The sequence below is a fragment of the Rhea pennata genome, chromosome 14, assembly GCF_028389875.1.
Source record: "Rhea pennata isolate bPtePen1 chromosome 14, bPtePen1.pri, whole genome shotgun sequence".
In the NCBI taxonomy this organism is placed as follows: Eukaryota; Metazoa; Chordata; class Aves; order Rheiformes; family Rheidae; genus Rhea; species Rhea pennata.
The window spans coordinates 15,563,248-15,590,771 of record NC_084676.1 but is presented as its reverse complement, the minus strand read 5'-3'; the positions used below and the strand labels follow the sequence as shown (position 1 = coordinate 15,590,771).

Below are 27,524 nucleotides of genomic sequence, written 5' to 3'. Positions count from 1 at the left end.
AGAGCTGCAGGCTGCGTGCCCAGAGCTGCTGGGAGAGGCAGGCAGGCTGCGCGCGCCGGGGGGCCCGCCCGTCACCCCCTGCCGCCTTCTGCTGATCGCCCGGTTTCTGCTCTCCGCCCCGGAGGCAGCTGCAATTTAATGGTGCTGTAACCCAGGCAGACTTTGCAACAGCCCGGGATGAAAGCTGTTAGTGAAACGTGGGGAGACAAAACCCAACCCTGTTTTATTAACCAGGAGGAGGCAGTTGTTGCTCCGCGGTTGCTGGGGCAGCTGTTTTACTGGCAGGCTGGGGGCAGGTCAGGGATTCTTCAATTAAATAGGTCTTTTTGGCAAAATGTTGCCAATTTTGTCCAACCCAAGTGTCTCTTATGGACAGGGTCAGCTTTGATGAGTTTTCTGGCTGAAAAAAAGGGGGAAAAATAAAGAAGAAAACAATCAAAACACTCTGGGTTGGCATTTCCTGAACTAAGTGCCGTATTTTTTTAATTTGTGTGTGTGTGAGAAACAGCTTTCCGTTCCGCAACTGGATGTCATGTAATACCCCCCCCCAACAATCAAAATCAAAACAAACCACCTGGAAATGGTTGAAACGGAGCAGCTGGACTCACCCCAGACCAGAACTGCTCTTGCAGGGGATTTTTGGCCTGTCATTTCCAAAAAGGTTTTGCGATTTCCACTTTTCCTCGCTGTTCTGGGCAGGAAGAACTTTCGACAGCCCTGGCGAGAGCCGCCGTTTCCCGCCCGCCCGCGGCAGCGCGCGCTGGGGTTTCGGAGCGGCTGCTCCGAGCGGGGTTTCCTCGCCCGCCCAGGTTTCCTCTGCCAGCCGCATTCGCGATTTGGAGGTTGCCATCCCGGCCCGGGCGTTTCCAGCCTGCCTCGGCGGTCCCGGGAGCCCGGCACCGTGGGATGCTCGTGACCACGGGGGTGGGCTCGTCCGTCCCGGGGCAGCCGGTGAAGGTGCCCAGCCCGGCCTCCCCGAGCTCGGCGGCGGTGTGGCTGTGGAGATGCACGTGGTGCTGCTCGGGGGTCCCCGGTGGCCCTGGTCTCCTCCTCCCCCCCCCCCCCGGGGGCTGGCAGGGGTGGGCAGTGCGGCCCTGCCTGCTGCGGGCTAGGCAGCACTGCCACCTGCCGTCTGCCCGGCCGGCCACCGCGCCGCCGGCCTGCGCCTCCGAACTGCGCCTGCTTCAGCCCGCACCCCCAAACTGCGCCTCCAACCTGCACCTACCTCTATCCTGAACCCCCAAACTGCACCTCCAAACTGGGCCTCCAACCTGCACCTACCTCCATCCTGAACCCCCAACCTGCGCCTCCAACCTGTGCCTGCCTCATCCTGCGTCTCCAACCTGCGCCTCCAACCTGTGCCTGCCTCCATCCTGAACCCCCAAACAGCACCCCCAAACTGGGCCTGTCTCCATCCTGCACCTCTGTCCTGCACCTCCATCCCCTCCCAAATCCTATACAGCTGTGGGCCGTGTGCAGGCCGTGGGGCAGAGCAGGCACTGTGGTAGTTTAACCGCCCTCTCCTTGCTCCTCCTGAGCACAGCCCAGGGCAGAGGGCAGCCCCTGCCAGGGGTACATCTGCTCGGCCGAACGGGACAGTTGGGGCTGGGGACCGAGGTGCAGCCTTGCAGCCTGGAGGAGCAGAGCAGCACCTGCTCAGGGCCTCCTGATGCCAGTGTGGAGGGAAGAGGTGGTGGAAAGGTGGCAGGTGTCTAGAGAGGACACATCCTCCACGTACACCTTGCCGATGAACCAACATGCGGGATGTCCCCCCAGGTCTGCTCCCTACTCCTGCAGTCCCAGGAGCTTCCCTTCTTTTTTGTGCTCCAAGCCTGGGGGGCTCAGCCAAGCCAGGGGGCTCAGCCAACTTAGGGGCTGCAGCCTCGGTGCTGGGGGGATGCCACAGTTGCCCAATGGAGAGAGCCCAGAGTCAGAGGGGGCTTTGCAGGCTGGGGCTCTCCTGGTGCTCAGTGCTCAGCCTTGGCCAGGCGTGAGCCAAGATGCTGGTGTTACTGAAGGATTTGTTTAATGCTGGGCAGATGCCAAGTGCCCAGGACAGGCTGCAGAGCCCTATGGTCTCAGGAGAGATCTCAGCTCCTGGCCAAGGTGGGGGCTGCCCAGAACAGGTTGTGTTGCTGAGCAGCAACAGGGATGATGTACCAAATGTCTCAGCACAGCCCCGTGCTCATGGTGCAGCAGTGCTGTCACTCCTGCCCTGCTCCCAGCCCCAAAGAAATGGCCAGGACAGATTTACTCCTGAATCTAGACCTTTATTGACACAACGGTGGCTAAGTGATGTGCACAGGACCCCAGGGGAGAGCTGCTCCTCCTGGAGGGCAGCAAAGGGCAGAGGCAAAGCAAAAGGCCATCTGCCAGCCATGTCCTCCTGTAATGATCTATGGTCCTGGGGGGGGGGGGGATATCTGTCATCCCTGGGTCTGGGGAGCTGGAGCGCTCTGGGTCAGACTGTGCAGCTCCCCACATTTGAGGTAACCAAGGGTCAGAGGGCTCCCACTATCTCTCTCAGCCCCTAGAAATGCACAGAAATGGTGCCATACCTTGGTCTGTGATGCTTCTGAAGGTTCTGGTTCCCCTTGAGGGACAGACTATCTCCGGCTGCCGAGCCGTGGCCCCAAGAACAGTATTTCCAGGAATCCCCAACATAGTGCCTAAGGGATTCCTGGGAAAACTGGACCCTGAGGACACGGCGACCTTGGCTCTCCACCAGCTCCAGTCCAAAGCATCCTTTCCTCCACCCAAGTCTCTGGATGACTGGTGGAGAGATGCTGCTGCCTTGTCCCTGTTGTCCCCTCGGAGAACCTTGCCACATAAAGCTCCCATATTTCCATGCACCTTGTACATACTTGGTGGTGATCCTCCCCCCCACCTCTGGTGGTGGGACTTGAGCTGACAAAGAGGACTTTGTTGCACGGAGGAACCTCTTTCCACCCTGCACCTCCCAGCTAATCCCTCCTTTTCCCCTCTGTGCAACACAAAGCTATGGGGCGATCCCTGCCCCATAGCTGGGACTTGGTAACTCTGGCTCACGAGAGTTACCTCCTGCAGTAGGATGCCCTCGGGACCTGCTGGTAATCTTCAGGCTTCCTTCTCAGTGCTCTGTTGTTTGTCCACCTGTAGATTGCAGGGGGAAGTCCAAAACATGAGTGTGGCTGGAAGAGCCCAACTAGAGATTGGCAGGAAGAAGGAGGTAGACCCCTAACCAAAGGGTCTCCTGGCTAATCGATGCCCTTAGAAATGCCCCCTGAGCCCTGGCCTCCACTAGCATGTGCTGCTGCATTGGCTTCCAGTCTTGCTGCCCGGCCTCATGTGCTTTGTTTGCATCTGTCTCCCTCATGGGGCATGATGTGTTGTGCCCCCCCCAACAGCTCCCGGGACTCCTGACAGGGCTGCCCCATGGTGCAGAGTTCCTCCCTTCCCGAGCTACAGTGCTTCATCTCAGACTCCCAATTGACCAGAGATGCAGCACTGCACCTTGGGCTGGGAGACATGGAGGAGTGCATGGCTGCTCTTGCCTTCTTGCTGAGGCCAGCAGCACGTGGGTGGCCCGGGGCACCGGGCGAGGGCTCATGGAGAGGCTTGCAGATGCCAGCTTCACCTTGGCAGAGACAGACATCCGGACTCAGCAGACCTCTGACTGGTGGCATCTCGCCCCTCGCACGCTTGTGTGTGGGCACTGATGAGCAGGGCTGTGGTGTGTATGTCCTAGGCTGTGCTTAGGGATGGTTTTACGTGGTGTGCGTGCGCCAGTGCACAGCTAGGGCTATGGGGTTGTGCCACGGCATGGCTGCGGGTCTGGCTGCCCTGCTGGGGTGTAGACAAGAGGTCCCTTTTAGGAGCAGCATGTTCGTGTCCTCTGCAGTGCAGGCAGGCATGGACTGGGCCAGGAAGTCTGTGTGGCACTGTCCTGGCATAGGGCAGACCTGGGCTTCACTGCTCAGCACGGCCACCAGCTCAGCAGGGACTGGCCCATGGGTTTCTGTCCCGAATAGCCTGGTAGAGAGTCTGGGATATGGACAGAGCTGGGCGAGAAAGAGAGGGCCTGCACGAGAGATGGGTGACAAAGTGAGATGGGGAGCCGGATGGGCAGAGAGGAAAACCTGGGTGCCCTCCCTTGCTTCACCCTTCCTTTGTATGATAGCACAGGGTCTGGTTTCATGGAAAGCAGGGCTGTCCAGGGGCTGCAGAAGCGGGGACCCTGCCAGTGGTATGGGAGCATAGGGCAGAGCGTTGGCTGAGAGAACCACCGCCACCCCCACGGTAGGAGAAAGCCTGGCCCCAGGCACATTGGCAGCTGGTGTTTCTCATGGCCAAGGGACTCGGGCCTCAGCTTGAGCGCCAGTGGGATGCCGAAGCGTGGAAACACTGCCCCCGCGGTGCTGTGATGGCCCTGGGACCCAGGACTCATGCTCAGCAGGGCCAGGACACCTCCATGGGGTGGGAGATGTGGATCTCAAGCAGTGCATCACTCCCTGCCCTCCACCTCTTCCCATGGCCGGGCGGCTGCTCCCAGCACTGGCATCCCCCCAGCTCAGGCTCCAGGGGGTTAAGAGCTGATGGAAAGTCCCTGTGGTCCCTGCTGAGCCTGGGTTGGTGCAGGGGAGAGCCCGCAGCTGGACAACACCTGCAGGAAGGCTTCAGGCCCAGCTTGGAGCCAGCCTGAGCTCCTGCAGCTCGGACACTGGCTGGATCTGCTCCCCGGGGCGGCAGAGCTGAGCCGAGCCCTTCCAGTGGCATGGCCGGGTGCCGCAGGGAGGACGTCCTCCTCCTCCTGCACTGGCAGCCCCAGAGGCTGCAGCCCCGGCAGAACCGCGGGAGCAGGAGCGGGCTCCTAGGGGGAGCCGGAGGAAGGTGGAGGAGGGAGGGAGAGACTGAGCCCAGAAATGTCTTTTGCAGGCAAGCACTAACATCCTGAGCAGAGCCGAAACGTGATAAACAGACCATCTATCATAACAACGTCCTGCTGCCGGGCCCCGGCAGCCTCGGCGCTCCTAACAACCTGACGAGAAGCAGATGGCATGTCTCCGGGCTGCAGTCCCTCCATCCGGCACGCTGCCCCCCCCGGGCCGCCTGGGAGCAGCGTGAGCCCAGCTGGGACGCCAACCCCAACAGAAACAACCCCAACACGCATCCGTGCCGGGGCTCTCCGCCGCGCCGCCTGGCCCTCTGCTCCCCTGGTCCCCATCACTTGGGAAGGAAGAGAAGGAGGGAAAAGGAGCCTGCTGGTGCCCCAAGCTCCAGGGCAGCTCGTAAGGAAACGGCTCTGGGCAGCCCTCACCCAGAGCACTTGCGAGAGCAGCCGACAGCCTGCTGGGTGCTCTCCTACGTGTGCACCACGCCTCGGCCCCGGCTGGGCCAGAGCCCCCGCACCGGAGAAACCCTCGGCCAGCGTCTCCGGAGGGCTGGGCTGGCTCGGCAGGGCGCAGACGGCTGTGCCTGGCCGCGACGTGAGTCACCCCGGAGTGCGGTCTGGGAAAAGCCTTCGGCGGCGCGGGCTTATCTCCCAGCCCAGCCCGGGCCAGCCCCGGCCGGGCCAGCCAGCCGCCAGCCCCAGCCAAGTGTGGAAAGGAGCTACAGGAAACCGGAGCAAAGGGATGCTGGTGGGACACGGCAGCCCGCAGGGCCACTCTGCCCTGCAGCCGCCCCAAACCTTTGCAGAGCCAAGCTCCGTCCCTCGCAGCCGGCCCCGCAGCAGCGCCCAGAGGAGTGTCCGCGCACACCCGGCGAGCAGAGCTGGCAGCAGCCTCCTCCACGCGGGATGGCTCGGCTGGGGCATCTCCTGGGAAGTGCCCAGCCTCTTTCCAGCGGCTGGGTCGTGGGTGCCTCAGCCCTGCCCAGGCTGCCCAGCACAGCAGGCGCCGCGAGTGTGTGTGTGGCTGCCGGTGCCCAGAGAAAAGGCACATGGGGGTGCCCGCACCGATGCAGTGCTGGCACATGGGCTCTGCCCATGTCTTGCTGCTGGCCATGTTTCTGGAGCTGTACAGCCCTGGTGTGCTCCCGGCTGCCTCCAGCGACGATGTTCCCGTTGCTCCCACGACCCAGCCTGCAAGGACAGAGGATGGCTGTCAGCACAGCAGTTCGGGTTGGTTGCAAGTGCCCGCGGGCTGTGTGAGCGGAGGGGCTGCCCGGGCAGCGAGCTCGCAGGTCTCTTCCTAGGCAGCTCCCCTGTGAACCCGCAAGGACCCCAAAGGAGGACTGAGGGCAGCCCCAGCCATGCTGTGGGGCTCGAGTGCAGGACCCTGGCAGTGGAAGCTGCAAAGGGACCTAGGTCTGGCATTAAGAGAAAAAAACAGGGTCAGGAGCCCTGAGCTCTGCACCTGGTACACATCACGTCCTGCGGCAGGGAGGGTACGAGCCTCCCCCGAGCAGAGCTGGTGGCAGGACACAGGGGTGCACAGCGCCGTGCTGCCCCACCGGGACAGCACGGCCCAACATCCCGGGGTGAGGACACCCTGTCACTGTCCCTGCATCACCCAGGGGCTCTCCAGGGCCCCTTTGCTGCTTCAGTCTGCAACACTGGCCATCCTTAACGGGACAAAGCACACCCACCACTGAGCCCAGCACCCTGGGTCCTTCCAGGCCCTCGGCATAGCTGGAGCAGCACCTTTGCTCTGGCTCTGAGCACCTCAGGGTCTCCCCTAAAAGCCCAGTGAATGTGGGGAGGCCTGTGGAGGGCGTGCAGAGCATTGGCACAGCTTGGAGCAGGCGCACTCCCGAAGCCCTCGGGAGCTGAGGCTGAGGATGGAGCCAGGACAGCCCTGCCTGATGGGTCCTGGGCAGCTGTGCACAGAGCAGCACCATGCTGCAGACACTTCTCCGCCCCGGGAATGGCCGATGTGTCAATGACTGGGTGCGGTAGCTGCACAGCATGGTGGGGACACCCAAACGGGCACCCCTGGGGGCACAAGTCCCCTGAGCAATGCCAGCAACTCTGTGCTCACAAGAAACCCTATAATAAACACCCAGAACAGACATCTCCCTTCACCTTCTGCAAAGGGAGAAATGCCATGAAACACTTGAGGAATGTGTTGGGCCACACATCCGACAGAGCGCGACCTTCTCCTGGGAATGCTCCCTCTCACCTGGCTGCCGGCGCCTGAGGGCGAAACATCAAAGGAAGGGAGGCACCACGGGTGCTCCTTGCCTCCATCCTCCTGCGCAGCATCCCACTCCCAGCGCTGCAAGACCTGCTCTTTCCCCCTTGTCTCTACTCCTTTTTGGCCCGGTTTCCCAAAGATATGAGGCTTGCACCCCCACACTGTGCATCTGTGGCTGCCACCCCCTTCTCCCCATCATCATATGTTTTGGAGTCCATGGGACAGCTGTGTCCCCAGGATGTGGTGCTCTCCCAGGGCTCAGCCTTCTCCCCAATGAACTGCAAAGCGAGATGCTTGGCTCCACCAGGAATGTGTATCCATAGCCTCCCCAGGGGACACCCACTCCTGGGACCCCTCAGCATCATCCCTGCAATGAGCCCCATCCCTTGGCTGCTGGGGTTGCAGGACCCAGCAGGTCCTTACACACCAGATGGCTCTGAGGGGCTGTGGACATCTGAGAAAACTCAAGGGACCTTTCCCAGTTTTCCTGTAGTCCACACAGTGCTACCTCCCAGGATGAGATTTACAACCTTGCCTTGCTTAGGTCATGCTTGCGATGGCCATGTGCATATTACTTCTACTGGCCCCTGCCTGTTCCCTGGCTCATGTGGGCGGGAGAGTGCCCATATGGCTTCAGAAAAAGAAATCATCATAAAAAAATGGCTGCACTCATGTCCCCGCCAGCAGTCGCCGCATCCCCGGCTGCTAAGTGCTCTCCGGCGGGTACGGCTGCGGTGCCCAGCGCGGGGCACTCACCCCAGGGCGAGGTCCCCCGCTCCTCGCGCCGCGGCTGCCCGCCCCTGCCCTCGCCGCCCTACCTGGTGCTCGTCTCCGACCTTCGCTTCAAAGCCCTTGAGCAGCTGGCTCCCCTCCACGGCCCGGCTCCCCCCCGGCTTTCGGCCGCGGGGCTTTGCTCAGCGGCTGCCCGCGGCTGGAGCGCGGCCGCCGTGCGGAGCGGCGCGCTCGCCCGCCTCCGCGCCGGGAAGCGCTGGGCCGCCCCGCCGCAGGGCTTGGGCGCTCTGAGGGGTTGCGCGGAGCGGAGCCGAGGAGAGTTAACCGCCGCCTGGACGCGAGCTGCCTCCCTCCGCGGCGGAGGGGAGGGGGGTGAGTCAGAGCATACCCCCAGCGCCACGCTCGAACCTTCCCCGCGGTTACAACACAGCGCCCTTTCCCCTCGCCAGAAAGGGCGCTTCTTCAGGAAATGTCTTTTTTCAATAACAGTTGGGATTTGTTTCCTCCTTGAAATTCCTCAGTCCGGTTTCATGAGCAGTAAGGGCCAAAATAAAAATATTGCTTCAAGATTTGCTTTCTTTTGAGGGAAGCTGAAAATCTCTTGACAAAACAGTTTTGCCATAAGTGGTTCGTGCCTGTCCCGGTCTCTGCGGGAGGACAGGAGGCTCTGGGAGACCCTGGTGCCCAGAACCGCTGTGTAAGCACCCCATTTCTCCTCTTCGTAGCCACAAAATGCCAAGTGTCTGATCTCCACTGGCCATCAGGCCTCAGTCCCTACCTCTAGTCAAGCCGTTCCACCCTGGGATGCCCCACGTGGGCCACCTGCTCCCTGGGGTCTAGCCTTGGCCGTCACCTATACCAGGAGTCCCAGTGCAATCTGCAACTGGTTGATGAACATCAGACAAGGCAATACCACCTGCGGGCCTTGCTGGCACTCAGGTATCCCTCACCAAGCTGGAGAAGCTGAAGGGATACGCTCTCACTGATGGGGCCCGGATCTCACCTTGCACTATAGGAATTTGAGCCATGGTCCTGCCAGACTGACTCCGGACAGCTTCTACTGCCTGCTGTTTTTTTCCTGCACACAACTGTTCTCTTGGGGAGCCCTGAGCAGCAGCTTGGAGACTTTCCCATTGAGATCATCCTCATCATCAAGGGAATGCTCTGGACGCAGCCAGAGCTCAGAGGGCAGCTAGGAAACGGGGCCTAACCCTAATCCCAACCGAAGGGGGACACAGTGCCCGAAGCTGGCCTTTGCTTGACTCTGCTCTCTGATCTGCAGAGGGACAGAGCCAGACGGGGTCACGTGCCACACCAAGCACACAGACGTGCTGCACTTCATCGCTCTGCAACACCAGCTCCTTGACCATCCGCGAGGAGACCCAACCTCAGCAGGACCTGCCACGGCTGCAGTAGAAGCTCTCCATTGCTCTTCCTGCCATCTCTCTTTGGGATCACCATCCCATCCCCCCATGGGCCCTGGTGGCCTTGCGGATGAGAGGTGCCTCCTCCCTCCTTCCCTTGCAAGCACTGGTTTTAAATCATAGGTTTATGAGAAAATGGAGGGGCCAAGGGAGATCCTAATCTGGTCACAGGCTGATTAACCCTGAGTTCAGGCTGAGGTCCTGATGCTCAGCTATAAATAGCTCTGCCTTTCCTTTCCCATCCTCCCGCCATGGCTGCAACATGCCTGCCCTTTTATGGTCAAAAAGGCAGATTTGGAGACTGTGCGGCCCAGATCTCCCATGCTGGGGGCGAGCCAAGGGGGCCCAGGGGGATGCTGCTCTTTCTCTGTGGGTTTTGCTGGGATAAATTATAATGCCAAGAACAAAGGAGCAGGTTTGGGGGGGCTTTTCTGAGTCTTAGAGTAGGGGATGGGTGCAGAGGGGAGAGCACGCATCTGCTTTGTGCTCCTTCCCGCAGGCACACAGGCTGTCTCCCATTGCCAGACTGAGGAAGAAATAGCCAAATTTGGTGTCTCTGCCTGAGAACCAGGCCTTCTCCCCAGTCCCAGTCAAGGCTCAGATGGTGGCATGATGAGGACAGCAGGAAAGAGCCCACGGAGGTGCGAGCTGTAAGCAGCATCTGCCAAGGCCTCTACTGTCTCCAGGCTGCAAATGCAAACTGGCATCTCCTCCTTTTTTGACACTAGAGCAGGAGGGGACAGGTCCATGTTGTATCCCCATGTTAACCCTTGCCAGTGGGAAAAATCCCCTACTACCCCCTTTCCAGCAGTACTGTCCTGTGCCGAGTGCCAGGCTGCCATGCAAGGCTTCTGCCAACCTGCTAGCGCTGGCCACTGGTGGAGAGGGCCTGCAAACCCCAGCAATGCCGATACACACCTCGGTGGAGAGGAAAGAGCCTCTGGAGGGATGGGAAGGGAGAGAAACGATTCATGGCTGCATTCATCTAGGTAGAAACTGCTGGTAGAAGCACAGCTAAGAAGGAGCCGAGAACCTCAGCAACCAGATCTCTCCGCGAGTGCATCGCCTTTCCCACAGCCTCGGCTCTTCCCCGTGCTGCTCAGCCCGGCCACCATCTTCCCCCAATCCTTATCATCTTGTTCCCTTCTCTCCCTATAACCGGCAGAGCACAGCCCCAAGGGCCTTCTCCTCTCCTCCTGGCCTCCCTCCTCATCCCTGGCCCCATGTGCTCAAGTCCAGCCTCCCCTGTGCTGGTGCAGAGACCGGAGGGGGAGCGGAGCGGTTTTGGGGAGCGGAGCGCCGGGGAAAGGCGAGCTCCCAGGCGCGGGCTGACGCCTGGCGTCCCCAGGCTCCGGCCTCCGGGGCGCCCGGAGCGTGGGAGCAGGCCCTGGGAGCAGCCCTCCGGCTCTGTTTCCACGTCACGTTCCCGATCTGGAGGAAATGGTGCAGGGGTGAGCTCCCAGCGGGAGAAGTAGCCACGTCACTGGCTCCACCGCCTGCCTCCATCCTGCTGATGGGAAGGGCTGGCGGGAATGCGAGGCTTCAGAGCAACACTGAAGTGGACAGAGCAGGAAAAAGTCCCTTTGGAGACCGTTCTCAGATGGGGCTGGGTGGGAGCGGAGCTGCTGAGTCGAGCACCTTGTCTCCCGGGTTGCTGGGCTCTGCTCCTCATCCTTCTCCTTCCACAGCTCCTTGCTAAGCCAGGCAGAAGGAGCAGGCCGGGGGGCAAAGAAGATGCTCCCCTGCATCTCTGGTACTGCAAGGCCTCGCTCAAGGCAAGCAAAACGCCCGGAGCAAGCCCTGGGCAGGTAGCAGCAAGGAAGGGACATTGCGAACTGCAGTCCAAATTCCCTTGCAAAGAGGCAAAGCCTTGGTGTGGCTGGAGCTCATTAAACTGCCAGTGCTCTTGGCTGCTTATCAAGGCTTCATCATCTTATCTCTGCTCAAGCAAGGGAGAGGGGGAATGTGTGTGTGCGCCTGTGTGTATGTGTGTGTAGCATATCCTGGACATGAGAGGCATCCAGTTAGTAAATCACTTCCCCTGCAGGCCCCAGGCTTGGCTTTCCCAGAGCGGGTTGCTTTCCCAGCCTTGCCGGGTGCCTGCTGAGCCGAGCCAGGCAGCCTCCAGCCCATTGCCAGTGTAAAGCAAACAAAGAAAATGTCCCAGATGGTTCAGGCTCCCAGCAAGCAGGAGATCGGAGGTAGGAAAAGATCTAGCAGAAAATTGAAATTGCGACTGGTATTTGGGAGTCTCTGCCTTTGAGGTGGTGGCCTCTGCAGTGCAGTTTCCCTGCCGAGCCAGAGGAGCTCAGCTCTCCCGCAGAGCAGACCGGGCTGGCAGAGGGAGCACAGCCTCTGCACGGCTCCCGGTCCCGCATGCTCCGGTGCGAGAGAGGCCTGGGCCACCGCAGAAAAGGCAAATCCCCCCCCCTCCCTCCCGCCATACCATGTTTGCTGAGACCAGAGCTGGACCTACAGCTCACCAGCCACGGATGGAGGAGAAGAAGCCCCAGGCACCATGCACACTCATGCACAGCCAGTGAGCGGTCAGGGACCCCCCCCTCCCTTTGCAGCGGGGTATGAGAGCACCAAGCGGGGCCAGCCCATCGATGGACAAAGATTGGAGGGCTGTGCCAGCCGGGGAGGAAGCCATCTCCAGGGAGGAAGAGCAGCTCCTCACCCCAGTGGAGATGCGTGTGAGCCCCCGGCATGTGCAGGGGCAGCCGGGATGCAGCCCCGTACCCAGGTGCGGCGGTGCTCCCTCAAGACATGGAGACTTGAAAAGGGGAATAATAAAAACTTTTTAAAAGAAGATGAAAGGGGAAAAATAAAGGAAGGAGAAATCTGTGGTGAGGGAGCTCAGCTGAGAAGTCCAAGTTGGAAGAGAAAAAGATACGTCCCTGTCCACCCAGTGGAGGCTGAGAATCAGTAAGTGGGTCCGCTACTGAGCACCAGGGTGACCTGTTGGCCAAAAAAAAGCATCTAAAATGCACAAGGGGCAGTGCCCTGGAGCACCAGTCCCCGGGTCCCGGGCACCACAGTGGTCTTGTTTAGGGGGAGCTGCTCGCTCACCTTCAGACTGAGCTCAGCTGGGGGGGAAAGAGGCAGCGCCCATCCATTACCTGGCAGCTCTATGTCACCCACCACGACAGGGAGATGTTCCCACGGAGCCGGGGGAGATGAGCTCCCTCCCAGCAATCACAGGGTGAAGGTCTTGCTGGGCTGCACACTGAGGGCTGGCACCTGTGGACCTGGCCACCTCAGGGTGGGAGCCGCGAGCTTTCCAGGCCGTCCCGGCTCATCCTGATGGCATGCTGCCCCTGGGAAAACGGCTTGCACAGAGCTAACGCGCTACATCTCAGGGCTAGCTTGGCCACTCGGCCAGGGTTTAAACTCTCCTGAGATCCACAGGAGGCAAATTACTATGGGAGATGGCATCACTGGCCGGCACTGCAGAGGAACGGATGCTGTGAAGAGCTGGCAATACCCTGGAGAGCCATGCCAGCACACCAACTCGCTGCAGATGGCCTGGCTCCTGCAGCTCGGGCCGCCGGTCACCGCACAGCACAGACCCAGAACAAAAGGGCGTCGATGCTCAGCACCTGCTGCTTCAGCGTCTTAGCTCAGAAGAAGCCTAGTGAAGGCTCGCCCCACCTTGCTCGCCCAGACCGCATGCAGCATGTGTGCGTGTTCGTACCCCCGCGGATCTCGCGCACGCACCCGAACACAGGGGCAGCCCTGGTGCCAGGGGCTTTCTGGCCCTCCAGAAGTGCTTGCCCATTCCCAGGGGCAGTGTGCCCATCCCTAGACTGACTCCTGGCACGGGGCAAGCTTCCTCTCCAGCAGGGCTTTGCAGAGACCACCTTCTCGCCGGCACGGAGGGGTAGCCCTGCACAGCCCCTGTGGGCTCACCGCTCAATCCTCAGCCCTGACGACGCTCGCTCTCAGCAGGCCGAGCAGAGCTGCCTGGAGTCTTGCCCCGCTCGGCTCTGCAGCACTGGCTGCCCCAGCCTCCGCGGAAACCGGGAACAGGCGCCCGCTGCTTTGCTGTGCACCCTCCCGGCACCTGGCTGGGCACCCCTGTCCTGCTGGGAATCACTAGGCTGTTGGACATGTCCCCCACTTTGGAAAAGGCAAGGCCCTGCTGAGCTGCATGCCGCGGAGGCAGTGCCCAGACCAAGGCCGTGAGCGCGCACCGGCCCCAGGGTAGGCAAAAGGGCTCCGAGCATCGGCGGACTGAACGTTTGCCGAGTCCCCGCTGGCCTGCAGCCACGGGGAAGTGCGTTTGACTTCACTCCCCTGGCAGGGAGCCTCCCCCCCTCGCGGTATCTGCTCCGCTTTCTTTCTCTTTGTGTGTGCGTGCGTGCTCCCGGCCAAGGTCAAAGGATGGTGAAATGGCTCCAGAGCTCAGATTTCCAGCCTCTTGCCTCATCGGTTGCTATTCGACTCCAGCTTGCTCACAAAGGCGAGTTTTTGTTCCTTCTCCCCGATGCGGGTCAAAGCGCTGGGCAGTCCCGGCAGTCCGTTAGCTGCACGCTCTGCCGCCGGCACGCACCACCCCGGCACGCCGTGCGCCCCACGACGACGCACGCGCTCGCCCGTCCCGCGCTCACGGCCGCGCCGCCCCGACGTACCGGCTACACCCAGCCTAGCGCTCGGCCCTCCGCGCCGGCACGCCACGCGCTCCGCCACGCCGTTGCCCAAAACGTGCACACGCACACACGTGTGCATGGAGCTGCTGCCCTCCCACCCCGCCAGCTCCCACGGGCACCGGCCCCGAGGGGCTAACGTAGGTCTCACGCTGCCACAGCAAAATCTCGCCAGCAAACGCACGGCTACAACGAGCAGCGTCCAGCACACGTGTGCATGCACACTGCTAACGTGACCGCTCTCACGCAAGGAGCAAAACACATCGCTTGTCGGCGTTATTTATAGTTCAGGCCCCTTCTCACAAGCCACCGTGGGACTCAGTGTTTCCCCAGACAGGCCTGGCTCTCCTTGGCTCAGCCCTAAGAGGAGGAGAGCACCAAGGTGCTGGATTCCCTAGCAAAGCTGGGGACGAGCAACGGCAGGTTTTGCCAGGAGTGAGGAGGAACAAGCCTCCGAAAGCCCTGACCAGGAACAAGACTGATTCTCAGCTAAAAAAGAAAGAGAGACCAAGACTAAAGAGCCCTTAATCATCTCCAGACTGTCTCTGGACAAGCGTGGAGGGAAATGCCACTCCATCCAGGAGCCACCCCGCGCTGCAGCCTGTCTAGACACAGCCTTCCCCAAATTCCTGCTGATAACTGCTTGGGGAATCTTTGGCGGAGGCGTCTGTGTGTTTGTTGGAAATCAGCTCCTCTGCTGTCGGCCCGGGGTGGGGAGGCACCGGCGTTGCCCGGCGGCACGCCGCTGCGGGCTGGCTGCTCTGAGCGAGGGGCCGGGGAGGGCGAGGGCAGGGGTAGCCCCAGCGCCGGGGGCCGGGGGGAGGCCTGGGGGTGCTGCCGTTGGGATGGGGACACCACGTCTGGCCAGCAGCAAAGCGCTGGATTCCCTGCACCACCAGAGAAGAGGACCCGCTTTGGGGCAACAGGGCAGCTCTGTGCCTCAGTTTCCCCACTGGAAAAGCAGCAGGGGTGATGCTGGCAGGGAGGGAAGGAGCCGGGAGAGGCAGGATGGAGGAAGGGTGGCAGGTCAGTTTTCCATGAGGGGAAAAAAAAAAAAAAAACCACCAAAATTCCCTGAAGCAGGAATGTCCGAAAGCAAAATGCCGGCGTGAGCTGTCCTGAGCTTGCTTTGAGGAGCGTTTCGGAGCCTTTTGCTCTGCGCGGCGGTGCGTATCAGAGTAGCCTCTCGTGAAAACAGACCGATGCGCCGCCGCGCTCGAAGAGAGCAGGACAGGCCAACCGAGCGCGCCGAAGCGACCGAGCCGGAGCGGGAGCCCGATCCCGGGCGGAACGTCTCACCTGGGAGAGGCCGGGATTCCCCGGGAACAGCCGGCGCCCGTGGGAGGCCCCGGGGCGAGGGGGACGGGGCTGGCACGGGAGGGCCAAACCTGCCGGGCCTCCGGGAGCGGGCGCGCGGCGGGCGGGAGCCCGCGCTCCCCGCCGAGCCGCGGCCGCCTTCCAGCTTTTTCCGCCCGGCGATGGATGCGCGCGGAGCGACGGGGCAGCTCCTCCTCCTCCCTCCCCGCGCCGCGGCGGGGACCGCGGGGAGCGGCTTCGGGGCACCCCGGCCGAGCATCGCGGGCGGCTGCGCCGGCCCCTGCCGCCCGCCCGCCCTCTCCTCTGCCTCCCCGCTCCCAGCCGCGCGTCCGTCCCGTCCGTCTGTCCGTCCCGCCAGCACCTACCCGCCGGGCGCCTCGTCTCCTCCCAATATAACCCGCCGCTGGGACCCCGGCGCCGCCAGCCGGGGGTTTTTAAGCAGCTGGCATGGGAGTCCTCGGCGAAAAGTCCTTCCACGCCGCCGAGGATCTGGAAAAACCTTTTTCTTTTTACCTTATATGAGCTGAAGAAGGAGGCCAGGCCGCCGACGGCCGCATCTGTCAGGGGCGCCGAGGGGAGGCATTGGCTGGGGGGCCGTCACGTGGCGCCGCCGCCTTGACCCGCCGGCGCGCGGCCCCGCGCTGGTTTTACCCCCTAAGGAAGGGCTGCTTGACAATTTTCATATTTCTTCTAAATTTGGAGATTTCAGACAATGCCGGGAGGCTTGGCTCAGGATGCCAGAGGCCCATGTGGAAGTCATTAAGCGCGCGAGAGGGAGCGCGGGAAGGAGGGGTGGCCGGCGGGGGGGAGGAGGAGAGGCAGCGGGGCCGGGGGCTGCCGCCAGCCGCAGCCTGGGAACGCCAGCGACGCGCTCCGCTCGGGGAAAGTTGTTTGCAAGAGCCGACTTCCTCCTCGGCGGTGTCCGGCCCCGGGCGGAGAGCGGCGGAGCCGCGCGCGAGACGCCGGGGCCGGCCGCGCGGGGAGCTCGCGCTGGCGCCCGGCCCGCCGGCCGGGGGAAGGAAACGGAGATGTTCTCTGGCCCGGCTGAAGGTAGCTTGTGATTCCCATTACTTTGAAAAGCTCCATCTGGCCTAAAAAAAAAAAAAAAAAAAAAAAAAAGAGAGAGAGAAAAAGGAAAAAAGCAAGAAAAAAAAAGCACGAAGGCGCGTGAGCTGCAGCGGGGCCGGGGACGCCCACAACGCCGCGTCCGGCCGGGCTGCGAGACCCCCTCGGCGTGCCGGCGCCTCTCGGAGGCACCGACCGCTTCTTCCCGGCGTTTTCCAGGAGGGAGCGAGGGGCCCGTCCCCGAGGCCTCGTGCCTCGTGAGACCCGCCGGGCTGGTGGGACAGAGCCGGCCGGCCGGCGCCGCGGGAAGGCACAGCCTCGGCGGCTGCGTCCTCGCTGCCCCGGCCGCGGAGGGGACAGCCGCGGAGCGGAGGTCCCGCGGTGCGGCGCAGCCCGAGGAGCAGACTCCCAGGCAGGCTGGGATGTCGCCGGCACCAGCGCTGGGTCCTCCCCGGAGCCTGCGAGCTGCGGACGACCCCGGAGGCGAGAGCGGTGCCGGTGTGCACCGCATCCCCGTGCCGGCGGTCGCCGCCCCAGCATCACGCCGCCTCGGCAGCGAGGCCCCCGCTGCAGCTCCCCACGTGCCTGCGGTGCCGCGGCGTCCTCCCCCGAGTACGCAGCCCTTGCAAACCCAGCAGCTGCCAGGGTGGCACAGTTTGGGGCAGCCGCACGGGTCTCTATTTCGGGGTGTCAGGGTAGAAAGGGAACCCCGCCGCCCCGGTCTCTGCAGCTCTCGGGCAGCCGCGCGCTGCTCAGTGCCTGATGCAGCTTGCGCAGAAGAGGTAAAAGACACGAGGAATGAGGCAAAGCTCACGCTGAACCAGCTGGTCTGGTTTTGCTCAGTTAGTGGAGACACACACTCCCCACTAGAGCGAAAGGAGGCACAGAAAAATGGAGCAGAAGAAAGACAGAGCTGGGTCAAGCCATGGCAGCACTTAAAACGGGCAGAGGAGGGAGGCAGCCGCTCTCGCGGCCGCTGCGACACGTGGGGCAGCCCTGCTCTGCTCCCCACCTGGCCGAGTTGCAGCTAGAGCTGGCGAGAAAAAAGCAAAACGAGTGTGAACAGGTCACACCAGCGAGAGGGTTCGACCCAAGGGAGGAGGCAAAATATCTGGGCTGTGGCTGCAGTGCCAGCCGCAGTGGAAGCAAAGAAGGAAACTGGAGTGGGCTCTTTGTATCGCAACACACGCGCGCGCACACTCCCTCGACCCCCAGGCACCTCCCAGCAGTGAACAAAGTGTGCACCAAACAGGCACATGTGGGACCCATCTTGTGCTCGGCAGGATTTCCTGCCCTGTGCAGGCGGCCACGAGGACCCGAGCAGGTGTCGGTGACTGAGGGTGGGCAGTGGCCAGCACCCACCACTGCCCAGACAGCCCCTGGGGTTGCTCAGCTTCTCCCAGCAGAGCAGGGACCTCGGTGGCAGGACATGGAGGAGGACATCCCCTGGAGCTCTTGGCAGTAGACTGGGGAAAAAAATGCTTGCTTAAACCACTGTCTGTATGCACACACATCTGTGTCCCCATGGCAGGAGAAACCTTGGGAGTCACCACGTCCCAGAAACAGCTGGCTCCCACCAGATGTGTCTCTTGTCACCAAAGAGCAGGGCTGAGCCCTCCCTAAGCTGGGTGATTTGACCACACACAGCCCTGCCTTGAGCTGCTGCTCCTCACCCTCCACCCGGGGTGGGGGGGGGGGACATGCCTGGCACAGGGCCTCCTGCCAGCCCTGCCATCAGCTTGGCACGGGCTCTGCAGAGACGGAGTGGGCTCCTTCCCCATGCCCTGCGCCGGAAGAGCGAGGCCACCTCATGTCACCTCCGGTGCTGCACGAGGATGCACTCAGCAATTGCTTGGCTAGTGGGACAGAGCCGTGGTCCCCAAGACCATGGGGGCTCTTTTCTGGGCATGAGCCATCTGCAGCTGAGTCCCAAGCCCCACGGCTTGCAGCCGGCCAGGCTCCCCTTCCCCTTGGCCAGCCCTCCGCCTCCCGTGGCCCCTGTGCGCAGACACACAGCCCTTTCTCCTGGTGGGCTGGCAGCTGATGAAGCCCAACTAAATGCTGCCATTAAACAAAACCTATAATTAGAAACCAGGTTTCCTAAATGAAGTGAAAAATGTAACGTTAGCCTCTGTTTGTTCGCTGGATGCTGCACTCCTCTTCCATGACCCGGAGGGGTCGAGCCCTGTGGTTTCTAAGAAGCCTTAATAAGGTAATGTTTAGGAGGTTACTATCTTTACAACTCTTGTCTTATTACAACTCCATAAGAAAAACATTTGGGGCAAAGCAGGATTCCTCGGAGCGAGTTTGTTTTCGTTACTGCCTCGCTAAGATGCTGCCCAGCGAGTCTTGCACGCGGCAGCTTCGCTTTCAGGATCGCCACAGAAGCGCTCCCCGGCCTCCTCTTCTCCCCAGTCCTTGGCCTCCGGCTCCTTCTTGGCCAGGCGCTGAGGCCCGGATGGTCCCAGCAGCCCCGGGCACCGAGGACGGGCTGCACTCACCCTCCGACGTCAGGGGTCTGCAGTAGCCCCTGCTGCCTCCTGGCATGGGGGGGATCTTGGGCTGGTGCTTCTCCATCTGAGACCTGCCTCACAAAAGCGTGCCTCCCAATTAACACCTCAGCTAATTGCCTGATGGCACATGGAGGGGTGCGTGTGCGCTCTGGCCTTTGCTGAGAGACGCCGGAGCCCAGGCAGTGATAACAGAAATCCCTCTCCAGCGAGCTGAGCTAATATCCAAACACATCAAATTTACAGCCTTTTAATCTGCTGCACAGCATTAGATACAGGCTGTTTGGAGAGAGGCTGGAGTTTCTCAGCCCGCGTGTTGTTCAGTCCAACCGCAGGCAGAACCTGCCTCCCTCGCCCCCGTTGCGTGCGGTGTCTCAGTTACACTGGGAAGGACGGCGTGATGAATGGGCTAGTCCGGGCCGGAGCAGCTCTCAAGGTGACCTTCAGGACTGGCCTGCGCTGCCTTATAAATCGCTTCCCTCCGCTGCTCTGATCACGGACCGCTGAAACAGCAGCATACGTGAGCAGGGGATGGGGAACAGGGCAGGAAACCTTCTGTCCTTCAAATCCAGCCCAGGCTGACACACACAACTAGAAGTTTTCACACAGTGACAACTTCTTGGGAGCTTCTGGGGGACCCTGTCCATGCCGCAGCAGTCCACTGCCCAGGGCTGTCTTGAGATCTCCGGGGAGGAAGGTGTTCGCTCCCCAGCCCAGGTCTTTCTGCCAGCAGTGGCCACAGTTCCCTAGCATGCCCCACCACATCCTGAAACAGCAAAAGTTCTCCCTGGAGGAGCACCTGCGCTGCACAGGTTCTGTGCAGGGACCGGGCCCAGACGTCTCCAGTTTTTCTCCCTCCCCCCCTGCCAGACAGCTGCCCAGCAAGCTGCATCTGGGCAGGCGAGTGGCAGGCACGCAGCGCTGCGGGAGGAGAGGGCTGACTTGAGAACGATCTGCAGCCATCACTAGCACTGCAGAACTTTCCATTTACCTCAGCCTTATGTCTTGCCCTGGGAAACTATGACTTGGATGCCTGCCCACTAGCAAAAGTTACCAAAATAAGATGCTTTCTCCTCACAGACCCTGAGGGTATCACTGTCCTGGAAACAACTTGGAGAAATCCTTCCAGCCCTGTCTCCTCACAGAGGGCTGTAGGGATCACTGCAAGCTGGTCCGCAGCGTATAGCGTTAGGGCTGGGGGGCAAATCTCTCTCACGGCAAGGAGCCGGGATTCAGAGGGCACCACGGGCAGGCCTGTGTCCCACCTTTGAACATCTGGTATGAAATCCAGCCATTCCTCCAAAGGGTTCAGCAGCTAGTGGCTGCCCACTAAATTTACTGGCTTAGGTCACGAGGGAACCCCCCAAACCAGCCATCTGGCAAACCCAGAGCCTCCGGGCAGGCTCTAGGTCCTGCAGCCCCTCTGCCCTCATTGCCCTGGTAAGGCCCAGCTCCTGCTCTGGGTTGATGGGCAGCGTGGGCGCAGCCTGTATGGCCTGAGGTGAGGAGCGCGAAGGGCCGGGGAGGGGAGGGCAATCGGAGAGGAGTCCAGCGACCCCTCCGGAAGCTGCTTGTGTGGCAGCGCAATGCTTTGCAGCAGGAGCCAGGTACAGGCGCAGATGTAAATGTCAGGGTGTTCGTGGCCCATAACATCGCAAGCAGGCGGAGCGCTGGCTGGGCTGACCACCGGAGACAGGCCCAATTAGGGAACAACCGGTGGGAGGCTGAACTGAGGGTGACGTCCCGGCCGTCTCGCGGGCAGTGTGAGGAGGCGGCCGCGAGCGTGGCTGGAGCCAGGCCACCGTGCTGGGTGGCCAACCCAACCGCTCTGGCTGGGCAGGACTGAGCTGGATTGTCTCTCCTTGTGCCACTGGCCAGAACAGGGCCAGGCTGGCCTTTGTGTGGTCACCTCCTCACAGCAGTCTGGAGCCCAGGCAAGTGCCCCAGGTGGGGATGTTGCCTCCTACTGGGAATGACCTGGTGCACTTTGGTGAGGACCAGATCCTCCACCTTGCAGCCGCTGTGGCTTTGCCCCATGCTTGGTGGCTCCTTCTAGCCCCTGCTGAGTCACTTTTGCTCAAAAGCTTTCCATGCCCCCCCCCACTGTCATGTAGGTCTGGCACTGTTTGGAGACACAAAGAAACACTGGCCCAGAGGGAGCTCACCTGCAGGGCTCGGGGCTGAGAGGCAGGCCATGCTGCAGGAAGGCACATGCAGGTGTTGGTCCCTTCCAGGCAGTGGTGGTCCAGTGGAGTGGGTCTGTGCTGATCACCAAAGGACGGCAGATGCCCTGGGCCTGGTTGCCATCCCATGCTTCAGCAACTGGTTATTCGCAGGGAAGACGGAACTGTGGCTCCTGGCAAACCAAACCTGATCCTCAACAGGAGATAGAAAGAGTATGACACCCTGCACCTCCCTGCACCCACATGGGGTTAACCCACAGACTGTAAAGTCCTGATTCACCCAAGCCAGAGAGCAAGATAGTCAGGGCAGCTTCTGGACAGTGCAAGACTTTGGGCTGGATGCTCTTTAGGGTTGGCAGGCTGATGGGTGGGTGCTTCAATTCTTCCTGAAGTCTCCTTGCCTGGAGAAGACCCTTGGATCAGCTGTGACCAGTCCTATGGTGCTGTCTCATGCAAGGCTACCAAGAAGAAATCAGGAAAGAGTAGTGGGGGTTTCTGCTGGGATAATGGGTTGGCCCTGCTGTGTTCCTTTCACCAAGCCCAATCATCTTCCTCCACGGGCAATATAGATCCTGGGCAGCAAGAGCAATTGTCACCTCAGGAGCAATTATCACCTCCCTTTGGTGGCCAGAAATTGTGGCCTCCTTCCGTAAGCCACCAGGGCCAGCACCAGCCGGGAGCTTCCTCTGGGCAAGTTCTAGGTCCTGCGGCCCCTCTGCCCTCATCGCCCTGGCAAGCCCCAGTTGGCACCAGCGCAGGTGATGTCTCAAGGCCAGCTTGGAGAGGGTCCCATGGCTTGAGAGGTGGACTGGGACCATGGCGGCAGCAGCAGTGCCAGGAGAGCCGGATGGATCAGGAGCTCTCCCTGGCAGGATGGGGAGGCAGAAGGAAGCAGCAGGGTGTTCCTAGTCCAGGGTGTTTGTGAGTCCAAGCAGGCTTTTTCCATCAGGTGCTCTGTGTCCAAGAGCCTAAAGAAAAAGAAAACAAAAGGCAGGAGAAAAGCTGGGCAGGAGAAACCTGTGCGTCTGGAACGTGTAACAGGTGACGTGCTGTAAACGCTGGCGGGTGATGGATGTGCTGGCGGGGCCACGACAGGATGTGCCGGACGCTCCCGCCCTCGGACAGGCCCGAGCGTGATGGATCTCCCCTCTCCTCTCCTCAAAATGCAGAAGTACCGCAGAGACGGCCGGGTTACGCTTGTGAAAGTAATATTGTCCTTACAGAACCCGAGCCCCAGACGCAGGGAGCATCTGCCGGCACCTCCTTCGCTGCACGCCGGAGGCGAGGACCGGGGCGTCCCGCGGCCCCCGCCCGCCCCGCTCCCCCAGGGCACGAGAACGGGCTGGGGGTGGTGGACGGGCTGGCCGAGGGCAGCGCCCGGCCCTCCCGCGGGAAAACCCTTCCCGGTGAGCGTGATGACCCCCGGCGATGCCGCAGCAGTCACGGGACGTGGGACGGGACCGGCCCTGTCCCACTGACCGGTGCCCAGGGGAGGGCACGGCGGGGAGGGAGGCCGCCGGCCTCCGCTCAGTGCCAGTAACAAATTCCTGGCCTCCCTCTCCAGACGGGACATGTCTCTGTGTTTATGCAAGTCGAGGAGTCGGCAGAATTAAGCACTTTTTGTTTTTCCCTTTTTTGAGAACGGGGAGTTATAATTCCCACCAAACAATGTTCTTTTCCAGCAAGCTTAAAATAAGCCTTTTTGGCCCAGGCTGCTCTGGAGCGGCTCACGCGTTGAGCAGGCGTTTGTGCAAATATGGTTGTGAGCAGAGAGGCCCGGGCTCGGCGGCTGGGCCGGCCGCTACCTGCCGAAGGACGGCCGGGGGCCGGGCCGCTGCGGGGGCGCTGGGGGCCTGCGCGCCGCCCCCCACCGCGGGGCAGCACGGAGGCTGCTCAGCTCGAGCCGTGCTTGCGTCTGAGGAGGGGAAAGCGTGGTTCGTGCGGAGAGAGGAGGTCCCGCGGGCCTCGCGGGGACGCTTCGGTGCTGAAAAGCTGTTTTGCACCAGCATGGGAACCGTGGTGCAAGCCCGACCCCCCCCCCCCCACCAGCACCACCAGCTGCGGCCCTGCTGCACCGCAGCCCGCGGGGCTGGAGAAAAGGCATCGGCCGCGTTTTCCCCGCCAGCACGGGCTCAGCCGGCGGCATCGCGGAGGGGCCCGACGCCGCGCAGAGCCCCGCGCGGGGTGACGAGCCCCCCAGCGCGCGCGCAGCCCGCTGCCGCCGGGGCCCGCTTCGCCCCCCGCGCCGCCCCCCGTGCCGGCACCCAGCCCCTTCCCTCGCGCCGAGCCGGTGGGGAAAAGCCGCCTCTGCCCGCCCCCCGCCTCCCCCAGCTTATCAAATTTGGCCATGTCTGAAAAGCCCTGGTTTCCTTTTCACCAAAAAAGATCAAAACTGGGTAATTGGCTCCCAGTGCGGATGCCTCTGAGCCTCTCTCATGTGTAAACAGCATTTCCGAGCGCTGACACAACGCAGGCTGCTGCGGCACGCGCGCGCGCGCGGCCCCGGCACCCTCCGGGCGCCCCGGCCCCGGCCGGCACCGCCGCCGCCGGCGCCACGTGGCCCCGAGCCCCGTCGAGGCGGGAGGCGCCTGGCGCCCGCCCGCGCGGCCCTGCCGGAGGGGCGTTGCGGTAACGCACCCGTCTGGCTCGGCAAGCCCCGGGTGGCCGCGGGGCTCGTGCCGCCGGGGCTGCGCCCCCTCTGCCAGGTGCCCGAGGTGACAAAAGGGACACGTGCTCAGTGCCTGAGGTCAGCCCGCACCCAAGAGGATGGCAAAGACCCCCCAAAGCGCTGACGTGCTGGCTAACGAGGACGCTAACAGGGCCTGGGGCTCCCCTGTGCGCGCGGGCAGCTTGGCGAACTCCCTGCGGTGGCAGGGGGCTGGAAGGAGGAGGGATGCGACAAGGCTGACCCTGCTCTGCGGGCTTCCTGCAAGCCCAGATCCTGGACTGAGAAAAGGACATGGAAACCTCCCTCCAGCCTGCAAGGCACGAGGGTCTTCTAACCCATGGAGACGGGGGATGTGTCCTGCTGTTGGAAGGTGGGAGGCAGAGCAATGTCAAGTGCAGCCACGAAGACCTGAGGGGGTGGCAGAGTGCTGCCGGAGGGGAATTGGCCTGGCCTTGGGCCACCCCACTGCTGTCCACAGCGGGGAGGGGAGCTGGGAGCTCCCACCAGCTCTACATGGCTTGGACGGGTTGTGGGGGGAACAGCACCGCCGCAGGGGAACAGGATCGGAGAGCAGAAACCTCCTGAGGGAGCCTGCTCGTTCCTCCAGCAGCCATCCGAGTCCTGGTGGGGAATGAACTAAGAGACATGAAAGGGAGCTCCACAGAAGCGGGGAATAACCTGCTTTCCGGGAGCCCGGTGAGGAGCTTGAGGCATCCTTGCTTCTACTGCAGCACAGCTGGTTGCGTTCGGGTGCTCGCTGCGGGGCTGGCAGTGCACCGGGATGGCCAGCTCCCAGCCTGGCCCCAGGAGGCTGCAAGAAGAGGTCGGGGCTGTGAGATGGCTCCCCGGGCACAGGGGGGAGGGAGCGGAGGGATGGCAGGGGGCAGGGATGGAGAGATGCCGATGCGGTTGCGTGGAGGACAGCACCATCGTGTGGCACAGCGCCCGCACAGGCCCCGGGCTGCAGGACGAGGATGCAGGCTGGCGGGTGGGCTGCCTGCAAGGCCTGGTTGCTGGAAACCCTTGCCAGCCCCCTCCTAGCACAGACCCTTCCACCTCCAACCAGCAGCACAATCCCATCCCTGGACCTGGTGTCACTGCAGCCACCCACCACTGCTCAGCTTCCCCTACCGTAGCATCCAGCTCACTGTGCTGCTAACACTTGGCAACATGAAGCTAGAGCAGTCCCCAACTCTTCCGAGAGCAGGCATGTGCCAACCCCCAGCACCCATGCCAACAACCTCTGTGTCCCTGCGGCTCTAGGCCCTGCCCTGGAGGCCTCCTGGAAGCAGAGCTGTGCGTCTGCCTGCAGCTGAACCCGCCCTTGGCACTGCAAGGGGCTGCACAGGGCCAGGAGAAGGGAAAGGTTTGGGGACCCGGACACCACAGGAGCTGGAAGCAATCAGTGCCATTGCCTTGCTGTTGGGTAGAAGGGTTCAAGCCATGGTTGTTCCTGGGGACAGTGGAGCTGGTGGCAGGCACAAGGGGACCGCTCGGGACCCAGCAGGAGAAGTGCTAGGTTACATGCACACCACCACGTTGGTGGATGAGGCAGGCCACAACGCTCAGTGCTCCCACAGAGCCTCCAGCTCCTCCAGCCCTGCGAGCAGCATCCCTCCCAGCCCTGGGCAGAGCTGGGACTACTCTGGCACCTTCAGCAGCTCCAGAGCCCCCCAGATCCCCTCCCTCTGGCCAGGTTTTTGCTAAGTGACCCCTCTCCAGGCTGCCTGGTCTGTGCGACGGACCAGTCGCCTAGCCCTCGCTGGAGCCACAGGTGGAGCCAGCACCCGAGGAGGAGGAGGAGGGAGGCTGAGTCCCAGACCGCGCTGGCCCCCAGTCCTGCCAGCTCGGAGGCTCACTGGCACCTCGGGGACGCTCTCCACGCTGCCGGACACACCTCCGGCAAAGCGGAGCCGGGGGCTGGGGCTTTCCCTTTTTAGTTTCCTGGCTCACCCTGTGCCAGCCACACTGCAGCGAAGGCGTCCGGCAACCCCTCCGCTGCGATGGAGCGGGCTCCAAACCTGGTAGGTGACTGCACCTCTCACTCATTTTTCTTCTTTTATATAATAATTTACACTCCTGTTTATCGATGGCTGCCCAGGCTTGTTTGCTTTGGAGATTCATGCTTTGGTCTGCAAGACCAATTGCTCCCAAGCCTGGCACAGTTGGGACAAAACAGCCTTGGAGAACAAACCAGAGACAGTTGGATGGGAGAGTCCAGCACAGGAGAGGGGGAAAAAATCGACTTGTGCTTTAAAGAGCGGTCCCCGGTCCCCGTGCGCCGTCGCCCAGGCAGAAGCGGCGTCACGCAGCAGCGCGGTGCGGCTGCCTCGGGGTGAGGCACGGCCGCAGGCAGGGTGCGGGGCTGCCTCCGGCCAGCTGCAGTGACACGAATAGCAGGGAGCAGAGCTACAGAAAGCAACTTTGTTCGCTGCTGGGCAGCCTGCCGGGTGTCAGCACACGGGAGCTCGGCCCTGCGAGGCCAGAGGGAGAAGGAAAGGAAAAAGCATCTTTCTTTCTCTCTCTCCCCGTCCTTGGAGCACAGAGGGAGGGAGAGGAGGCTTTGGATAAAGATCCCATTCTTGACTGTCTCATCTCTAAAGCCCCTTTCAAGCCAGCAGCTCCCCAGGTATGCCCTGAGCTGAATGTGTACCTATCCCTCCAAGCATGCAGCCATCTCTGGGGTGGGGCCAGGAAAGCAACCAGCAGCAAAACTCAGGAGCGAGCAAGGGAAGGCTGGGGAGGGCACTTTGGGCAACTAAAATGGGAAGCAGCTACCTCTGCCCGAGGCTTTGCCAGCCACATGCATCAGCTGGGGCTTGGGTTACAGGCTCACCCCGAAGGTGTGCCCACCAGCCCCCCAAACCTTCCCCTGGTGTGCTTCTCTTTCTCACCTGCAAACTAGCACTGCCCCTCTGGGAATCTGTATTTGCTACCCCAAGGTCAGTGCAATCCTGCTGTCACCCATTGACCCATTTGAGCTGTGGACAGTTCTCCTTCCACTAAGGAGCAGTTAGCTCTCTGGGCCTGGGCACTCACACATCATCCTCCTTCCTCTTTAGCTTCTCTTCTGCATCTTCACCTTTGCCATGGTCCTAGTCCCAGAAGCGAAGGACCAAAGTAAGGGAGTGAAGGGAAAGAGAAGAGGGCCAGCACGGTCCACCACAGCTCCCCCTGCCCTGGCTTGGGCCCCGGATGACACCTACACCCCCATGGAGGACTACGAACGGAGCATCCAGGACATGGTGCGCCAGCTCAAGAACAGCTCCGAGCTGGGTGACACCAAGTGCCAGGTCAACCTGAGGCTCTGGAGGTCCAACCGAAGAAGCTTATCCCCCTGGGCATACAGGTGAGCTTGAGGCAGAGCTCTCTCAGGCAGGGCTGAGTAGTACTGGCTCTGTGCAAGCAGGGCCCTGCAGTGGCCACGACTCCAGCATCATAGAGCCACCCCAGGGCTGCTATGATTGCAGAGATGCAACGCGATGCAGTGCCCAATTTCACCTCATGGTGGGATTGTCCTGCTTGTCTCAGCTGCCCACTGCCCCAAACCTCATCCGCCAGGCTCACCGTATCTCCAGTCTCATGCTGCTTTTCCTCTCATCCAGCATAAATCACGATGCAACACGGATCCCAGCAGACATCCCTGAGGCCCGATGCCTCTGCACTGGCTGCATCAACCCCTTCACAATGCAGGAGGACCGCACCATGGCCAGCATTCCCATCTACAGCCGGCTGCCTGTCCGCCGGCTGCTCTGTCAGGTGTCGGGCGAGGTGGGGCACAAGCCCTCCACGAAGAAGTGTCAGAAGAAGTACCAGACAGTCATGGAAACCATAGCTGTGGGCTGCACCTGCATCTTCTGA

At 61.9% G+C, this 27,524-nt stretch overlaps 2 protein-coding genes across 2 annotated transcripts; one reads left to right on the top strand and one right to left on the bottom strand.

Annotated features, from left to right (window-relative positions):
• Window positions 1–450: 450 nt before the first annotated feature.
• Window positions 451–21,813, bottom strand: LOC134147022 (uncharacterized). The gene is made up of 3 exons (XM_062587723.1): window positions 21,531–21,813; window positions 15,603–15,794; window positions 451–6,061 (listed from the first exon to the last, which is right to left on the bottom strand). Exons 1-3 carry the CDS (start codon window positions 21,811–21,813, stop codon window positions 5,010–5,012), a joined length of 1,527 nt encoding a protein of 508 aa, XP_062443707.1. The 3' UTR covers window positions 451–5,009.
• Window positions 21,814–25,666: 3,853 nt separating this feature from the next.
• Window positions 25,667–27,524, top strand: IL17B (interleukin 17B). The gene is made up of 3 exons (XM_062587578.1): window positions 25,667–25,687; window positions 26,726–27,012; window positions 27,269–27,524. The coding sequence occupies exons 1-3, from the start codon at window positions 25,667–25,669 to the stop codon at window positions 27,522–27,524; spliced, it is 564 nt and encodes a 187-aa protein (XP_062443562.1).